The 17,311-nt window shown below is 35.6% G+C and overlaps 1 protein-coding gene and 1 pseudogene across 1 annotated transcript in view; both read left to right on the top strand.

The window, feature by feature from the left end:
• EPHA6 (EPH receptor A6) overlaps positions 1–17,311 on the top strand; it is a 983,118-nt gene that overhangs the window by 839,558 nt on the left and 126,249 nt on the right. The window contains exon 15 of the mRNA XM_027769481.1: positions 13,070–13,279. Within this exon, the coding sequence (XP_027625282.1) occupies positions 13,070–13,279 (210 nt within the window). The remainder of the gene's footprint in view (positions 1–13,069; positions 13,280–17,311) is intronic.
• On the top strand, positions 822–12,734 carry LOC102481310 (transcription initiation factor TFIID subunit 9-like; annotated as a pseudogene).

Below are 17,311 nucleotides of genomic sequence, written 5' to 3'. Positions count from 1 at the left end.
TGTTTCTATGGAATCACAAGTCTTTACACCCAGTGACCATATGCTTGTTTTTTAACTAAGACTGTGCCAATTCATGCTTGTTATCCCTTCATAATTATTAAGCATGACCCTTTTTCAAAGTCGTATTTATTCCATGAGCAAAAAAAATAAAAGAGAGAGAGAGAGAGGATACAGTCTCCCTTGCAGAATCTTGACACTGCGATCCACCCCCAGCTTCAGCTAGCCCCAGATGATGGGCCCACACATTCCTCACATGTTTAAGGAGATCTCCAGAGGTGAACTGAGGGCCTTTCTTTGTGGGTCAACTTCACAGAGTGTTGTGTTACCATTGCACCACCATCTGGTTCTAAATATAACCTTTCATTCTTCAGTGAAGATAAAATAGTCACTCTATCATTGTGACAACTGTGAAGCATGCAAAGGAAAAAGTGGTAGCAGATGTGAAGTCAGAGAGTTGATGGAGGCCAGAAGGGGTGTAGATCTTAGATGCAATGGCTCTCAACCTTGACTGCACGTTGTAATTATCTCATGTGGAAACTTTTTAACATAATATGTTTCAGGCTGCACCCCAAAACAATTAAATCAGAATCTCTCAGGATTGGACACAAAATGATATTTGTTGTAAGTTCTACCAATTGAGTCCCATATGTAGCCAGATTGGGAAACTACTAAGTGGGCCCTTTTAGATCCTTGTTATAATTTTGACCTCTGGGTAATATGGAAACATTAAGTTTGGAATAGAGACACACATAATGATCTAACTGTATTTTAAAAGGATCATTCTGGTTGCTGTCTTGTGAAGAGAATTCAGTGTGGCAGAAATGGATGTGGGGAACTTTGGAGGTTTTGCAATAATCCAGGTATAAGAGCATGGTGGCTTAGACAAGGATAGTCATGGTGGAGCTGAATGGGGAATGGGCAGATTCTGAGACATATTAGGGAAATCGGTAAAAGAAAGAGAAGTTTCAAGGACAACTCTCATCCATAAAATTAAGTTAATTATAGGCAATAACTGCTTCCAAAGGCAATTGAGAGTATTGCAATACTAAATACTAATAGACATAAAACTCCTAGAACAGTGTCTGTCACCTAGTGATGCATCCATCCATACATCATCATTTATTATTATAGCATATTATTATGGTACACTATATAGTGCACTATAAATAGTATATTTCAGATGTCCCTGAGAGTTTTTAAGTTGTTTTTCTGTTACTTTCTGGTCTGCTTTATTCAAGTGGCTAAAAATAGTTTTCATTTTCACCCTTTAAAATAATATCTAGATATAACTCAAGAACATGAGTATGTAAATAATACATTTAAGTTTATATCAGCATTTCAAAAGCTATGCAAGTCCTTTTAAAAGAGTTTCCTTGAACAAATGCAAAGCAAATATTAATTTAAAAAATTAAAGGGATCTTTTAAATATTTATGTACCCATAGTATAAATCTAGTAAAGATGGCATTTTACCTTATGGTAGTTATTTATTAATAATGAGAGCTATATTTTATTAGCACATTTTTCTTGTAAATTGTGGGCCTGTGTTTATGTTTGTACCTAGACATAAGCATGAGCTTAATCTACATCATATTCATTTCATAATCGATAGTGAAAAAAATTGCACTTACCCACCAGTAATTACTTATAACCCATAAAAAATTATAGGTGAATCACATCTTAATTACATTTTTAAGGGAAAACATGAAATTTCAAAACAAAAATGAAATTACTTGCCATACCTGTGCCAACTTAATGCCAAATATTAGTCTAAAATTAATGTGATACTAAGCGTCCAAATACATGAAAGCATAGTGTGCTTAGAACTAAGCTTAAAGATGGCTGAACTTTTTTTTCTCTCTTTTTTCAAGGCAGGAAGACACATCAATGCTTTCTACACAAACACACAAACTCAAAATATGTGTTTTTAATTTAAAGAATGAATTTGGATGTTAGTGGTGACCTCAGAATTGGAAGTATATCAATGAATAAAGAAATAAAATAAAAGCCTGTTTTTGTTATTCTGTTTGTTTTACCTATGACATAAAAGTTTTAATTTTTTGGTAAGGTAGTAATTTAGTTTTTCCTTTATTTTTAAATTAATTTTTTGCATTTACTCATTGTACATCTTAACAGCATATAACGTTTTTTTCTAAGTATGCATGCATTGTATCTTCTACAGATAACTCCCCATTGTGTGTCTGTTAAATATTTTTTTCCTGAACCCCTCCCTCCTAACTCCCACTCTTTACCCTCTACTACACTGTCTCTGGTATCTACACTTGACATCTCTGTTGTTATATCTTCCAGTCTTTCAGTTTTAAAGGGGTTAGAGAATCATCATTCAATTGCCCAAAGTTACCTTTTTAAATTTTTTTTATAATTTTTGCTATAGGGTGTATGTGCTCACCCCTCTCCCAAGAGGGGATGGCCATGTTTCAATCTCTTCTCCTTAGTTTTCCTCTCAGGATTTTAGGAATACATACACACCTGCCTGGCATGAGTTTCATGCCATGGGATTCAGGACTCAAACTGCAGACAACTATGTGGGAGTCTAGTGCCTTAACCACCATACCACCTTCTGGCCCATCTCCTTATATATTTTAATACTATAATGTATAGGATGGTATGTATTACCATTACTTTATAATTCTCCTTGTTAATTCTCCTCTTACACAGAGAACTTTATACTGATTTTTCAAATTAGAGTTTAAGTTATAATTATGCTAATATATACAGAAATTACATGCATTTTTCTAAACACTTGTACCATCATTACTATCCCTACATTTGGACCATACAGGAGACTCTGGATTTACAAAACTAAATATTAAATCTGAAACTTGTGCATCTCAACCATGCCTGAAAAGCAGAAAGATCATCCTACAAAGATTTTACAAGACTCACATGATAACTCAAGCAGATAAATTTTACAAAAACTTCCCTGGGTGATACTTACATGCTAATAATGCTTCATTAAGAGGATGGTGTTCTGTGACACCCAGCCCCAAATTTCACCTTTATATTTTCTTTACTTTATATAAATGCAGCATGCAGTAACTGGTATAGATTACCTTCATATGAGCCTAAGCAAAAACTTAAGAAAAAAAGGAAATTTGGTAGTAAGCTTTTAAAACTAAAGCTATATTATATTCAGATTTATTTTAAGCTCTTAAAATGTAATTCTGAAATCCACCTGCTATGTTTCACAAATCTGTATCTATTTCTTTTCTTCCTAGATTTTAAAAGTGTATTAGAAATGACATTTTTAGTTTCCTTATGACTGAAATTTCTGATTCTACTCTGGTGGCCTCTTTCATCTGTAACTATAACTCTACCTAACTTAAGTTCAAGGTCCATGGTAGGTCCAAGAGAAAACACTTTGAAGGAATTAATAAATATTCCACAGGAAGTTGTACTAAGATTTTCAAATAGACCACAAGAACCAAGATGGTGTTCAGTAAAAATGAAATATAGACTCTTATTTATTCAATGATTATTTTTAAACAAGAGTGATTTGGTCTCTCAAGTCTATATATAACCCTAGCCATTTATTTTTCAAATTCAAGAGAGTTTTAGGAAGTCATAGCTTGGTCAACTTTCTAATTTAGAAACAGAAAACCTAAATTTTAACTTTAAACTTAAGTTACTGAAGTAACCCTCCAAGGACGGTTTTCTGCGAAGTCATTTATAAATCAATTGTTCAGAATTCGGAATGCATTTTCCCATAAATATTTTTTTGAAATATTGCTTAAATCCCTAGGTAGACCTGTGAAAGCCTCTTTAAGACAGCTAGAGACTACAGTTGAAAGGTATGACTTCCAATGCGGAAGAAGGCCAGGAGTTTTCTTCAAAACTGGGAAAAGTGTATTTTCTTGCCCTCTACATGACGTGCCCTAAGTAAAAATGTTTTAAAGTCCATCTTTTATATCATCATCCTCTTTCTTTATGTCCTCTTCACAGATCCTGAAATATTCAACTTTTAAATATTCAACTCTTATAAATCCCATGTGAGATTGTATCTATATCCCTCCTTTACCCCTAGCTAACTTTTTATTTTTTTCCATCTCGTAAAATAACCTGTAACCTGCACATCACCCCATCTATATCAAAGTCCCCATTCTCTCATTGGCACAGATCTTAGCTGGATACAGACATAAGGTTACACTAATTTGTACTAGTATATGATGCACAAATAGTAATCTCATTCCCCCAGATGATTGTGCATCTTTTGTAAACCCAAGTAGAAATTTGATAGTAGGCCAGCCCAGTTGCCTGTTGGACGAGGAAGTTGGATCCCAAATGGAGCCCTGGTTCATTCCCAGCCGTGGTGGCTTAAGAGAAATGCTAGACATAAGTGAATGCTTGTTCAAGGTCCCAAGGGATGAAGAATAGAAAAAAGGAGATTGTAGTGTGACCATGCTTCATTGGAGGTGCTTTCTACCCCTCCCCACTGTCCCCATCTCTCTGTCTCTCTGTGATGAGTGCATGTGCCCTAGGCAATTAATAAAAATTAAAGAAATGTAATAGCAGGATTGCAGGTAGCAAAGCCTAAAGTACTAAGAACATGTGGACAGTCTGGGTGAGGATATTTTGGGACCAAAGGATGATCAGGAGCCCGGAGGTCAGTCAACTTCTCTCTGTTGCTGCGGCTCTTCATAAATGCTTCCCTTTTCTCCCTAGAAATCCATTGTGTCTCTGACATCTGGTTTTCTCAGAATGGCCTCCAGCAACATAGAAGCAGAGGGACAAGAGGCTTACAGTCACAAATGTTTCTATATCTTGGTTTTTTGTAAACTAGGAAAGTACATTTTCTGTATAGCCTTTACATAGCTCAAGTCAGAAGTATAGAAGTAATAATTGTGTAAGACTTAAATTAAACTTTCTATTTTTGTCATTCAGTTTTGAAAAGCTAATGCCCTTTCTTATAACTCATGGTGGTGAACCAAAAAAAGTCTTTTGACACATGTATGAACCAAACGTTCATTGCTTCATTTTAGCGCTTCAGCTGTCATTATCCAATCATGTTTATTGCACCAGATTTGTGAAGAATCTTCGGAATCTGATTTATTTATTGCAGATAATCAAAGCACTGCATTGTGAATTGGACCCTTTGTAGATATTTGTTGAATGAGTGACATGCAATTTTTTAAACTCTATTTTAAAATAGCGGTTTATTATCCACTACGTAGTATTATTTATCAGTCATATTTAACCTTTATAGGAGATGGAATTATTATAATTATCTGCTTTATAGAGAGAGTATTGCACATTTTTTAGCACAGAAGTTTGAGGACAGTGAATTATATTATGGTCCACAGTTCTTTAATAGTCTTTAAAACTCTGATTTCTGGGTTCAATATCATTATGATTCTCTAATAAAGATCTAGAAAGAAATCTATGTAAGGTATCTGACCTCTTTTCCTCACTGTTATCAAAATGTGAGATCTGATAGTCATAATCAAAGGGTATTGCCCTTGAAATTGGACATGGCTGGGACCAGCTCATGGCATAATAGTCATGTCACTGGACTCCCATATAGTCAACTGCAGTTCGAGTCCCAGATCAGGCGGCTTAAAACTCAAACTGGGCGCCTGTGCATGCATACCCAGGATCCTGAGAGGATAATGACAGAGAAGGGATTATGGTGTGACCATTATCCTTGAGGGGTGGGGGGTGATTTCTCACTTTCTTTGTCTCTGTCTCTCTAGTGAACACACATGCCCTATTGCAAAAATCTCTCTTAAAAAAAAAATTGGAGATGACTCAAGGATAATCAATACTTCAATACTTTTTTAGTGTGAGGGTCAGCCAATGGCACAGCAATAAAGCAAAAGCCTTGCAAGGCTGACCCCCATGGGAGGGTTCCAGGTTCACAGCCAGAGCCTTCCCCAGTATGCTGGCATGTGCTCTTGCCCATAATCTGGGGCTGGCTAAGACGGGACATCAAGATCTTGGGGGGAGGGGGGTCATTTTCTTCCTCTCTCTCTCTTTTCCTGACAAATGGAAGATATAAATGGATAGATTTTAAAGAGGAAAAAAGAAATACTGTTTGGTTCATTCATGATCTCAGAGAATCTCCTACACAAAATATAACTTTCCATGAAAAATCAAGAAAATATCTTACTACTTACTAAAAATTCGAAGAGAAAATAAATAAATTCAGTTCAGTTCAATCCAGTGAATGTGTATCAGGTGTCTACTGTGTGGCAGACATAACACTAGACCATAAGATTACAAAAATGTGCAAAACAAGGGATGCTCACTGCCAGAGATGAGATTATGTCCAAGCTAGGGTGAGAGACAGACACATATGCACATATTAAAAATAAAAGCAAAGATCAGGTTTGTGTATTCCTGCCAAAGACACTGCATTTTACTCTGTCATTGGAAATTATTGAAGGGTTTTAAGCAAGTGACAGGATGAGATTTGTGTTTTCTCATGATTTGAATTTATTTAATATAGGAAAGTGTTAAATAAACATTAATGTGATTGCGTCACGACAGCAGGACTCAAATCCTACATTTGTCCTAAGGCCAGGCTAAGTACGTGAGCTTAGCCTAAGATGAACGGAGACTGAGATGCTTAAAATGTCTGTGAATTACCATGCATGAGGCAGGGCCTTGAAAACCATCATGAAGAGCTTGTGTTACTGCAGAGATGATGTGACATGCCAGTGACTGCTCAGAGGGGGACGCTGTGGTGAAGGGTTTGAGGGAGCTCTGCAGCTTTCAAAAAGAGCAGGCATTATTATGCATGGCATTAGGAACCCCCTTCCAATCAGGCTCGCCCTTTCTGTCAGTTAGAGGGTAAATTCCATGTCTCTCACAGTCAGGTTGAAAGAGCAAAAGATTTGAAATTTTGAAAGTTGTTTGTAAACTGTCAAGAACTATGGAGTATGAGCTAAAATTTTTTGATATGTAAAGTAAATGTTTGTGGAAAAATGTAAAAATAAATAAATGAAAGAAAAAAAAAAAGAAAGAACAAAAGAAGAGAAGAATGAAAACACTGACTTCTATCTACGAAGTTCTGAGATGCAGTGTGCAAATATGTCACATTCGCTCTCTTTCATTTGAATCTGCCTTCCTGGGAAGAAACCATATGTCATTAAAAAAAATTCATCATTGCTTTTTGATTAATCTCCACAAGGAAGCCCAAAGATATTAAATCTCGGTGTGCTCACATTTTCCTCCTCCCCTCATAAACAATTCAATTCAATTTGAATTAATATTTATCGAGCACTGACACAGTGCATGGCAGAATAGTGGATGCTGTAATAAAACTGCTACATAAAAAGGATAAAACCCAAGTCGTAATGTAAGAAAAGAAAATAGTCTGTTTTATCCAAGACAATAGCTATAATCTAGCAATAACAACAAGTACACTGCAAGATAGTATCAAAGGTTATTTCATTTGGTCACCATTTGTTAACCATATTCAGTAAAACCAATGTCTTAAACAAAACTTCAGCAGGCCATGTTGACAAGAACTAGTAAAAGAATGTAGATTTAGTCTGAAGAAAAGAATTGTATCATTTGTAGAGAAATACTTTTGTGCCATACCTCATGAATGAATAGATGGGGCTATTCTTCTCCATATCACACAGATCAATAGATCCTCATTTGTTGGTTTACTGGAGTGTTTTTGTTTTTGGTTAAATGGTCTTGGAGGATTTCTTTGACCTTGCTTTATCATGCCTAATTATGCTACCCAAACCATCCCAGACTGAAGTAAAGTTTAGGGCCACCTCTTTCTTGACAAGTCCAATATGTAAAAAATACAGGCTCTAAAATTAGATGGTCTGTGTACAAACCATAACTCTAGCACTTACTAGATTATAAAATCTGCTTGTGCTTCAGTTTAAACCATCCACAGATGGAGATGATAAGTACACTGACATCACACAGTTTTTGTGAGGTTTAAATGAGACAATACCTGTAAATAGCTCAGAGAGGCTGTTTATAGTGTTCTTAAATGTTAGTTATATTTTGGGACCAGCAGTTAGTGTAATGGCTATGACTCCCACGTAGTCAACCGCGGTTCACGTCCCGGAACCGGTGGCTTAAAACTCACTCCGGGCACATGTGTGTGCGTGCCCAAGATCCCAAGAGAATGGAGGAGAAGGGATTGTGGCATGGCCGTCCCTCCTGGGAGGTGGTTTTTCGCTGTCTGTCTGGCGAGCGCACGCACCCTATAGCAAAAACCTCTCCAAAAAAAAAAAAGTTATATTTTTTCACTAGAATAATGTGATAGCAATGAAATATTCCTTCCCAATCCAATTTAGAATTATTTTTGAAGTTTCTCTTTCACAAAAATTCCCATTTTATGAACAATAGATAGACAGATACTCAGATTGTCACGGTTTGAGTTCTCTGGAACACCAATTATAAAAAGGAAGCAATAGATTCATTGGGAAGAGCTCTTAACTGTTCCTCTCTGGGAAATGCCCTTGACTTGGGCACTCATCCAAGGCCATGACTCTTTATAGGGGTAAATATAATGAATGATTGATTTGTTAGTATGAGGGACCATCCCTTTTCCCATAATTTAGGGCCACTCTGAAGGTTTATTCCAAATTCAGAACGTACCATGGAATAGATGAAGGTCATTCTTACCGATGCACTGGTCTTTGCCTTTTCTAGCTATCCCATTCTGATTTCTTCTCTTTCATATAGGTGTTGATCTTGAGAGTATATTAAAGTTCAAAAATATTAAGTTATACTGCTTCACCAAGGACATTCTTAAAAAGAACTACTTTTTTCCTTTTTTTTCCTGTGAGTGCCGGTGGCAAAGGAGGTTAGTAGAGTCTGATATAGTGCTACTCTGTTTATTCATATTAAGGCTCCTAAGGTTTCACCCATCAGAGATTTAGTATCTTTAATACACAAATCAGACTCCTGGCAGTGCCTGACCAGAGGCACCGGGAACTATTGCCACGAAGACTATGGTGCTTCCTAACATCTTGCTCACCGGTACACCATGGGTTGGAAAAACCACGTGAAGCAAAGAACTTGCATCAAGATCAGGGCTGAAATACACTAACGTGGGTGATTTAGCTCGAGAAGTCTGATCTGATCACCGGATATCGTGGAGTCTGGCAAGATGACTTCTCCCAAGAGCATGCCGAAAGATGCACAGATAATAGCACACATCCTGAAGGATTATATGGGGATTACAGAATATGAGCCAAGTTATAAACCGGATGTTGGAGTTTGCCTTCTGATATGTGATCACATTTCTAGATGATGCAAAAATTTATTCAAGCCACGCTAAGGAAGCTGCTGTTGCAGATGATGTGTGATTGGCAACCCAGTGTCATGTTGACCAAACTTTTACCTCCCCTCCCCCAAGATATTTTTCAGTAGACATTGCAAGGCAAAGAAATCAAACCCCTTTGTCATTGACCAAGCCACATTCAGATCCTAGATTGCCACCTGATAGATATTGTTTAACAGCTCCAAACTATAGGCTTAAGTCTTTACAAAAAAAAAAGGCATCTACTTCTGCAGGAAGAATAACAGTTCCACAGTTAAGTGTTGGTTCAGTTACTAGCAGATCAAGTACTCCCACACTGGGCACACCAACCCCACAAACCATGTCTGTTTCAACTATGGTAGGGATTCCAATGTCTCTCACAGGGCAAAGATTTACAGTACAGATGCCTATACCGCAGCCCCTGCCATGAAAGCATCAATTCCTGCAACACCAGCAGTTCAGAATGTTCTGATGAAGCCGTCATTAATTAGGTCCAAAAATATTCTTCTGACCACTAACGGTGTCATCACAAAATAATACTAATGAGTCATCAAGTGTATTGAAAAGAAAACGTGAAGACGAAGATGATGATGATGAGCCCTCATGTATGTAATGTGTGTACTTGGTCTTAAATCCATTGTACTGAAATTAAAAATGCATCCTGAATGTTTTCAAATTGTGTTTTAGAAAATTTAAATAGTATTTAATGAGTAAATATAGAGTTAATTATTCTTTTCATTTGAAATGTTGGGTTTTCTTTCATAGGATTAACTAATGGCTTTTCATCAACCTTAAAATGTAAGAAATAAAGTTATTCATTAATTTGGAAAAAAATCAACCTAGTGCAAAAAGCAGATCCACATTTTAATACTATTATGAAAATAGTTTTGACCTCCTGGGCCCTCGAAAGTCTTGGCCAAGTTAATTAGAAATAAATATACTACACTGTAGAGTCTCATGGGAAGACATACAGAAAATACTTCAAATTCTTTTCACATAGCAAAACCTTATTTTTAATGGCACTTATCATTATTTGCAACCCCAATTGTCATGTGGTTTATATGAAAGCAATGAATCCAAGAATCTTGAATTGCTGGTAATAAGAATACTTAAAATAATTTAAAAAATAACTTGCATAATAGTCAAAAAGGGGAAGTAACCCAAAGTTGATCAATGATTCATGAGTAAACACAAGAACTAAAAAATTATTAAGCAATGAGATATAAAATACCAATACATGCTGCAATATATTGGGTCATCAGAAAAAGTCATGATGCCTTTTTGCATAGAAAAACATGAAAAAAGCACATCATGATTTTTCAACAACCCAATAGATGAGCCTTAAAAATGTTATGCTAAGTAAAAGAAGATGGTCACAAAGTACCCTGTACTGTATAATTCCATTTCTAAGAAGTTATTCAGAACAGGCAAATCTATAGAGATAGGAAGTCGATGAGCGGTTGATTAGAGTAGTGGGGGAGTTGGGGAAAAGTGGGGAGTAATTGCTCATGAGTGTAAGGTTCCTTTTAGGGGCAATGAAAATTCTAAAAGTAACTCTGTCCCTTTATGCATGTGAGAACTTACGTTGACGATTCATATTTTAGGAAGCAAGAAGAGAATTTCCTCACTCATATTAAAATTATAGATACATAATTATAATACCAGGGATTTATTAAATATTAAGTATTGTTTAAGTCCAGAGCCTTGTAGTGTGTTTTACATGTGATTCTCTCTATAACTCTGGACCAGATGTCCCTTTCCCCTGTGCAAGTATAGAAACCGCAGAACTCTTTAGTTTTCAGATGGTCCATGAACATTCCCTACTACTTTGAAACTCCACTTGACAAGAACTGTGATGTGAGGCAACTTCATTTTTTGAAAGAGCCACCTTTCAAATGCAATGTAATCCTTTCTAAGCCAAAAGAATTTATTCTTTCCGTTCTACTCTGAGGTTTTGAGATTTCCAGTAGAGGAGAAGTAGTATAGTACATGATGAAAGAGGAAGATTTTATCTAATGGTGTGCTGTCTGAGAAGATGGATTGGAAACATAAAGAGCTAATAACACCAGAGATTTTCTCTACTAGGTTATCTCTTCCACATTAATTATACAGAAGAGCCTGCTTAAATGGATACCCTGACCGTAAAAGTGTTTCTTTTAAGAGAGGTCTCTTTTCTTTACTCTGCACTTGAGTCGGGAGATATCAGAGCACTCTCAGGGAGATAACTTAATACCGTTAAACAAAGTTTATTTCATGTATAGTATACGCTTATTCATTTGCTGGCCAGTAAATTATCATAGTCTTAGAAACTTGTCACTATGACACATATTGTTAGATTATACCTTACATAAGCTATGCTACAGTTTTAAATAAGATAGCCATGAAAAATGCTTTAATGTTATTAAGATACACTTATTTGTGTATCTATATAATACAAGTATGTACAAAGTAATATAGCTTTATAGGGTCTTACTAGATATTTATTTATAATTTTCTACACAAGTAAACTTTGCCTGATGTGTAAAAGCAACTTGAGATTTTATTTTTCATTTAGCTCCATAACTTCACTAAAGAAAACAATATCCAAATAACTAAGTAGAAAAATATGCATTATTTTTCAAACTTAAAATCTTCATTTCCATTTCAACAGTATCATTGTATCTAGTCTTGGTGCATATGTCATACATAAATCATTTAATTTTTTTACTCTTTCTGTAAAAAACATACATTATTTTAAGGTACTCTAAATTCTATTTATTTTGCTAGAGGGCTCCTGCCCTTGCCAGAGAAAGACAGTGAGGGCAAAGGACAGAGAGACATAACATCCCATCCCCATGGGACATGGTCATGCCATATTCTGTTTTTCCATCCTGTCAAGATTTTAAGTATACACTCATACCCAGCATGTTTTTCATGTCATCGACTCTGAATTCAAACTGCGTGGTTGGCCATTTGACACCTGCCTCCCTTAACCACTACATTGGGGGAGGGGGGACAGCATTCTAAAAATTACATTATTTTTAAATCAAGGTAGAAGGAAATAGATGTAATTGAATATAACGTATAATATATACCTGGCTTAGTTTTCACATTATTTAACTTGCTTCTTCTAACCAGGAGTTAAAATAGTACAATTCTCAGTTGATTACCAGTGACTTCTTTTCTATATGATTACATAATTTTTAAAAATAGAAAAAAATCTATTTTCTATTTTCTTGGGTGTATGTGTGTATGTGTGTGTGTGTGTGTGTGTGTGTGTGTGTATGTGTGTGTGTTTCTTTCCATTGCAGCCTTCTTAAACTTTCTTCTTGTTTAGGCCACCACTCTCATTTCCCTGAGCAGTCTGGCCTAACCACCATTTTTTTACAGTATTGCAGTTACTACACAGGCTCCTCCAGCCATGGGCTTTGCTGTCCTGTCTGCCCGGACAACCGGGCCAAAGTTTACAGTTACGGACAGTTGAGTCAATATCGTTGGTAACCTTTGTTCTGACTTGATATGAACTTTATTCGCCTCCTATTACCTATACTATTAGAAATCACGTTTTTCTGGAAGTTAATTTGTTCGGTTCTCTTGTGTCCTTTGTTTTGTTTCTTTTCACTTCCAGCTAGATTTTCCTTTTCCTTTAAGTGTCAAACAGATGCTTACATTCCTTTATGAAAACCGTCAATAGTCAGCAGACTGGGTGCTTATCTTCATTGGATCCAGTAAATAAATTCCAGGGCTTATTTAGAACATACATGCATACATACATACACATGCATACGCACATTGCACCACAGTAAATCGACTTAATCATTGCGATTTTCTTGCAGAAACATGATGGCCATTTCACAGTCATCCAGTTAGTCGGTATGCTCCGAGGCATTGCATCAGGCATGAAGTATCTTTCTGATATGGGTTATGTTCATCGGGACTTAGCAGCTCGGAATATATTGGTCAACAGCAACTTAGTATGTAAAGTTTCGGATTTTGGTCTCTCCCGAGTACTAGAAGACGATCCAGAAGCTGCTTACACTACAACTGTAAGTTTGTATGTCTTTTTCCAATACAGCTTGTTTACTTTTATAGTTTATAGTACTAGAGCAATTCTGTTTTCATTTGTCTAATTTTCTGCTTTTACTTATCATTTTCATAATTTCAAATCATTAGTTGGGAAATATTTGCTATATCTGACTGTCTTATTGAAAGAAAAAAATAGCTTCTAGTATTTGATGGTTTGCTTGCATTCTTTCATTTTATCAGGACTGTAACAATCATTCTCGAGGGCCACATCATGACTGCTCTTACCACAAATGCGTTAGATTTTTTTTTTTTTTTTGGAGAGGTTTTTTGCTATAGGGTGCGTGCGCTTACCAGATGGACAGAGAGAGACATAGAGACAGAAAGTGAGAAATCACCCCCCCAGTGGGGCCGGTCACGCCGCAATCCCTTCTCCTCCGTTCTCTTCTCAGGATCTTGGGCACACACGCACACGCACCCGGCGTGAGTTTTAAGCCACCAGGTCCGGGACGCGAATTGCAGTCGACTGTGTGGGAGTCCAGCGACATAGCCATTACACTAACTGCTGGTTCCGCCTTTGATATTTTTGAAACTTCAAGGATGATCTCCTTAAATAGGGGTCTATATAAGTCAAAGACTTCCAAGTTAATAACTCAGTGACAGAAATGAACCAGTGGCTATGAAATAGCTTTTATCCCACATGGTATGGAATAATCTGATCATACTAATAAGATAAACAACATAAACTGTTTTGCACTTATAGAAGTACAATCTAAACCTTTTTCCAGATTATATTTGGGGAAAATGTAAGTGGGAATAAAAGAACAAAACTAACATCTATAAATTATATTACCTCAATTTGACCCATATATAGTTTCAGTATTTCTGAATGCCCCCCAACCAATTCATTCCATTGATCTGTTTGGTTATTGTTTTGTGGAATTCAGTCTTAAAGTCTCTGTTCGGCTGGCTTGAAGCTAACGATTTGTAGGGCCAGCAGGTGGATGGTGGTTCTGGTGCTGGATTCCCACATGGCTGGAGGTTTGGGTCCCAGACAGGGCAACTTCAAAATCACAGCAAATAAATGCATAAGCAAATAAATAAATGTCAAAAAAGTTATTAATTTGTAAAAAATTTCTTTATATTTTATACAAAACCTTTCTCACTGACTCATTCAATAATAAATGTCAATGAAAAAATAGGTCAGTGAAACTAGTCCATGTATTTCCATTCTCTTTTCTTCCTCTAACCTTACACGTTATTTTTAAAGATGCGACTCTGTTATCTCAGTGCCCTTTTTTTTTTTTATTTTCTGTGTTTTCTTTTTTATCTTCAATTTAATTACTCCACCATGGATACAGGCTTAATATTATAAATGCAGTATTTTATGTCTTTAATGTTTGCTTTGTAGACATACTTTATATTGATTTATCAATGATATTTCCAGTTTCTTCAACAAAAAAAATATTGTTCTGAGGAAAGCAAATTAGCCTCTAAGTCTGATATATAAGATGACAGTGTTTATTGATTTTTTAATTTAATCAAAAAGCTTCATAAAAATCTAAGTTTATCAAGTCTGAAAATAAATTTGTTTATTTTAGAAAAGGCAGTATTTTCAATTCCATCTTCTAATTGGAAAATATAATTGTTTTCACTTTTCTGACAGTCTTTATTGTCTTATCCTTTATCTTTAGAAACATATAATTTGAAACAACTTTTGGAGATATAGAATAATGCATATACTATTTTTATATTAACCATATTATTTCCAACCCTGGAGAATAGTGTTTAAAAGAATAAAAAAATTTACTAGGCTCTTTCACTGTAGGGTTATTCTTTATAAATAATGCTTTAAATGCTTTCTTAAATAAGAATCTATTAACTGCATTTGTGTCACTAATAAAATTGGCAGGTATCCCCAAGTTTGATGCATATATAGATTGTATTGTATCAAATTTGACATTAAGACCATTGCCATTTTGTCTTATGTGGTCAAAGAGATTAGAAGGCCATATGCTGTTTTAAAATTAGTTGTACTATAGAATTGCACAATAAATTAAGTAAGGAGAATATTAGCAGTTTAAAAAGTGTCTGAAAAACTATAGATTATGTTTCAACTAAAAAACTCTTTAACTTTAAGAGATATCAATTAAATGCCAAATAATGTAATCAAGTTGTTTTTGAAAAGGTTCAAAATTACCTCGCTTCTCAGAGGATCTTAAGATGTAAAATATTACTGATTAATTACTTAACTTTATAGTGAACATGGATAATCAATACTTAAAATAGCAAAGATCTTGCCTTGAAGTCTTTGTGCTTTGACAGGGTAGACAGATTCATTATTTCTTGAAATTCAACCCATTAAGTATTCTCATAGAACTTTGGGGAAAACAAAAACAACTTAAAAGCACCAGAAAGCAGAAAATGAAGGTGTCACAAAAAAGACAAAATTTGAACCAAGTGTTAAAAAAAATTCATTAGGCAGCTGAACGAAAAGTAGTCAAGATATAAGAAATAGAAAAAGACAAAAATGCCAAGAAATTAAAGGCATGTGGATGGACAGCTTGGAATGGAGACTAGGAGCAGTGGGTGTGATGTGACATGCTTCTTAAGAATCATTGTCAGGGTAAGGAGGTGGCATAGTAATTGTGGTGCTGGAGTCCCATATAGCTGACAACAGTTGAAATCCCAGACCTGGAGGTTTGAAACTCACTCTGGACGTGTATACATATATGCCCAAATCCTGAGAGGAGAATGGAAGAGAAATAATTGTGGCATGACTAATCCTCCAATAGTTATTTCTCACTTCTTCTCTCTCTCTGTGTCTCCAGTAAATGTACACGCCCTGTAGCAAAAATTCCTAAAAAAAAAAAAAAAAGAATCTTTGTCAAGGTACTTGAGAATCACTCCAAGAAATTTTCTGTAACAATTAAGAGACATGCATTGATTTATTTAAGTAGACACAGAAATAGAGGCATGTCTTAAAAGATGGTATTGATCGGCCTGGCAGATAGCATGGTGTTTAAGGGTGCTAGACAACCACTCGACCAACTGAGTCCCAGACCTAGAAAAGATGTTCCAAGCCCCAGACCTGGCGGCTTGCTTTCTCACTTTCCCTCTCTTTCTCTCTCTCTCTCTCTTACTCTGTCCCTCTCTGGTCAAATTAAAATAAGTAAATAAATAAATAAGTAGATAGATAAATAAACAAATATAGTTAAGTAATTCTTTAAAATAAAAAAAGAAGATAGTATTGACAACAATGTGAACAAAAGGAAGGGTTGGCAGACAAGAGCATTAGTGCTATAGAAGAGAAAGGTCCTGTGTTTTTTTTAGGGTAGTAGCAGTCAGAAAAAAAAGAGGGGAAGGTTGAAAATCATAATGAATGTGCAATTTAGAAGATTTAGTTACAAATTAGATACAAATTATAGGGAAGAAAGAGGATTTTTAAGTAGCACTGATATATCTAGATTAAATAATTGACTGAATGGAGAAGCTATTAATCAAACCAGACAATCCCTGTTAGAGGTAGCCTGGTTAAGGATATTAGAATACAAACAAAAATTATTTTTTTAAAAAATTACAGATATTCTATCTCAAAGCATGAAGATAATGACAATGAGCAGTGATTGGCATTCTGTCAAAACTTTGCATAAAACTTTTAGAGCTTTATAAAAATGTACTTAGGTCCCAAATGCTTTTTGTATTCCCAATGAAAAGAAATGAGGCATTAGAAAACTTTACTCTTTAATGAAGACACACTTCAATTCGAGCCAACTCTATATAATAAAATTCAAAGGGAGAATGGTCATTTATATAAAAAGAATTTTTACTTTATTGAAGCATTTACATGTAAATAACTTTAAAGAGAAAGCTCTCTTGATAGATTTTTAAAATACAATTCCAGGGGCCTGCAGGTGGTATGGTGGTACGGGGCACTGGACTCCCACATGGCTGACCATGGTTTGAGTCCCAGACCTGATGATTTGCTTTCTCTCTCTCTCTCTCTCTCTCTCTCTCTCTCTCTCTCTTTCTTTGTCTCTGTTTCTATTTTCTTC

The sequence above is a fragment of the Tupaia chinensis genome, unplaced genomic scaffold (genome assembly GCF_000334495.1).
Source record: "Tupaia chinensis unplaced genomic scaffold, TupChi_1.0 Scaffold149851_1, whole genome shotgun sequence".
Taxonomy (NCBI): domain Eukaryota; kingdom Metazoa; phylum Chordata; class Mammalia; order Scandentia; family Tupaiidae; genus Tupaia; species Tupaia belangeri.
The sequence above is the reverse complement of the archived record's forward strand: the minus strand, read 5'-3'. Positions and strand labels throughout refer to the sequence as shown.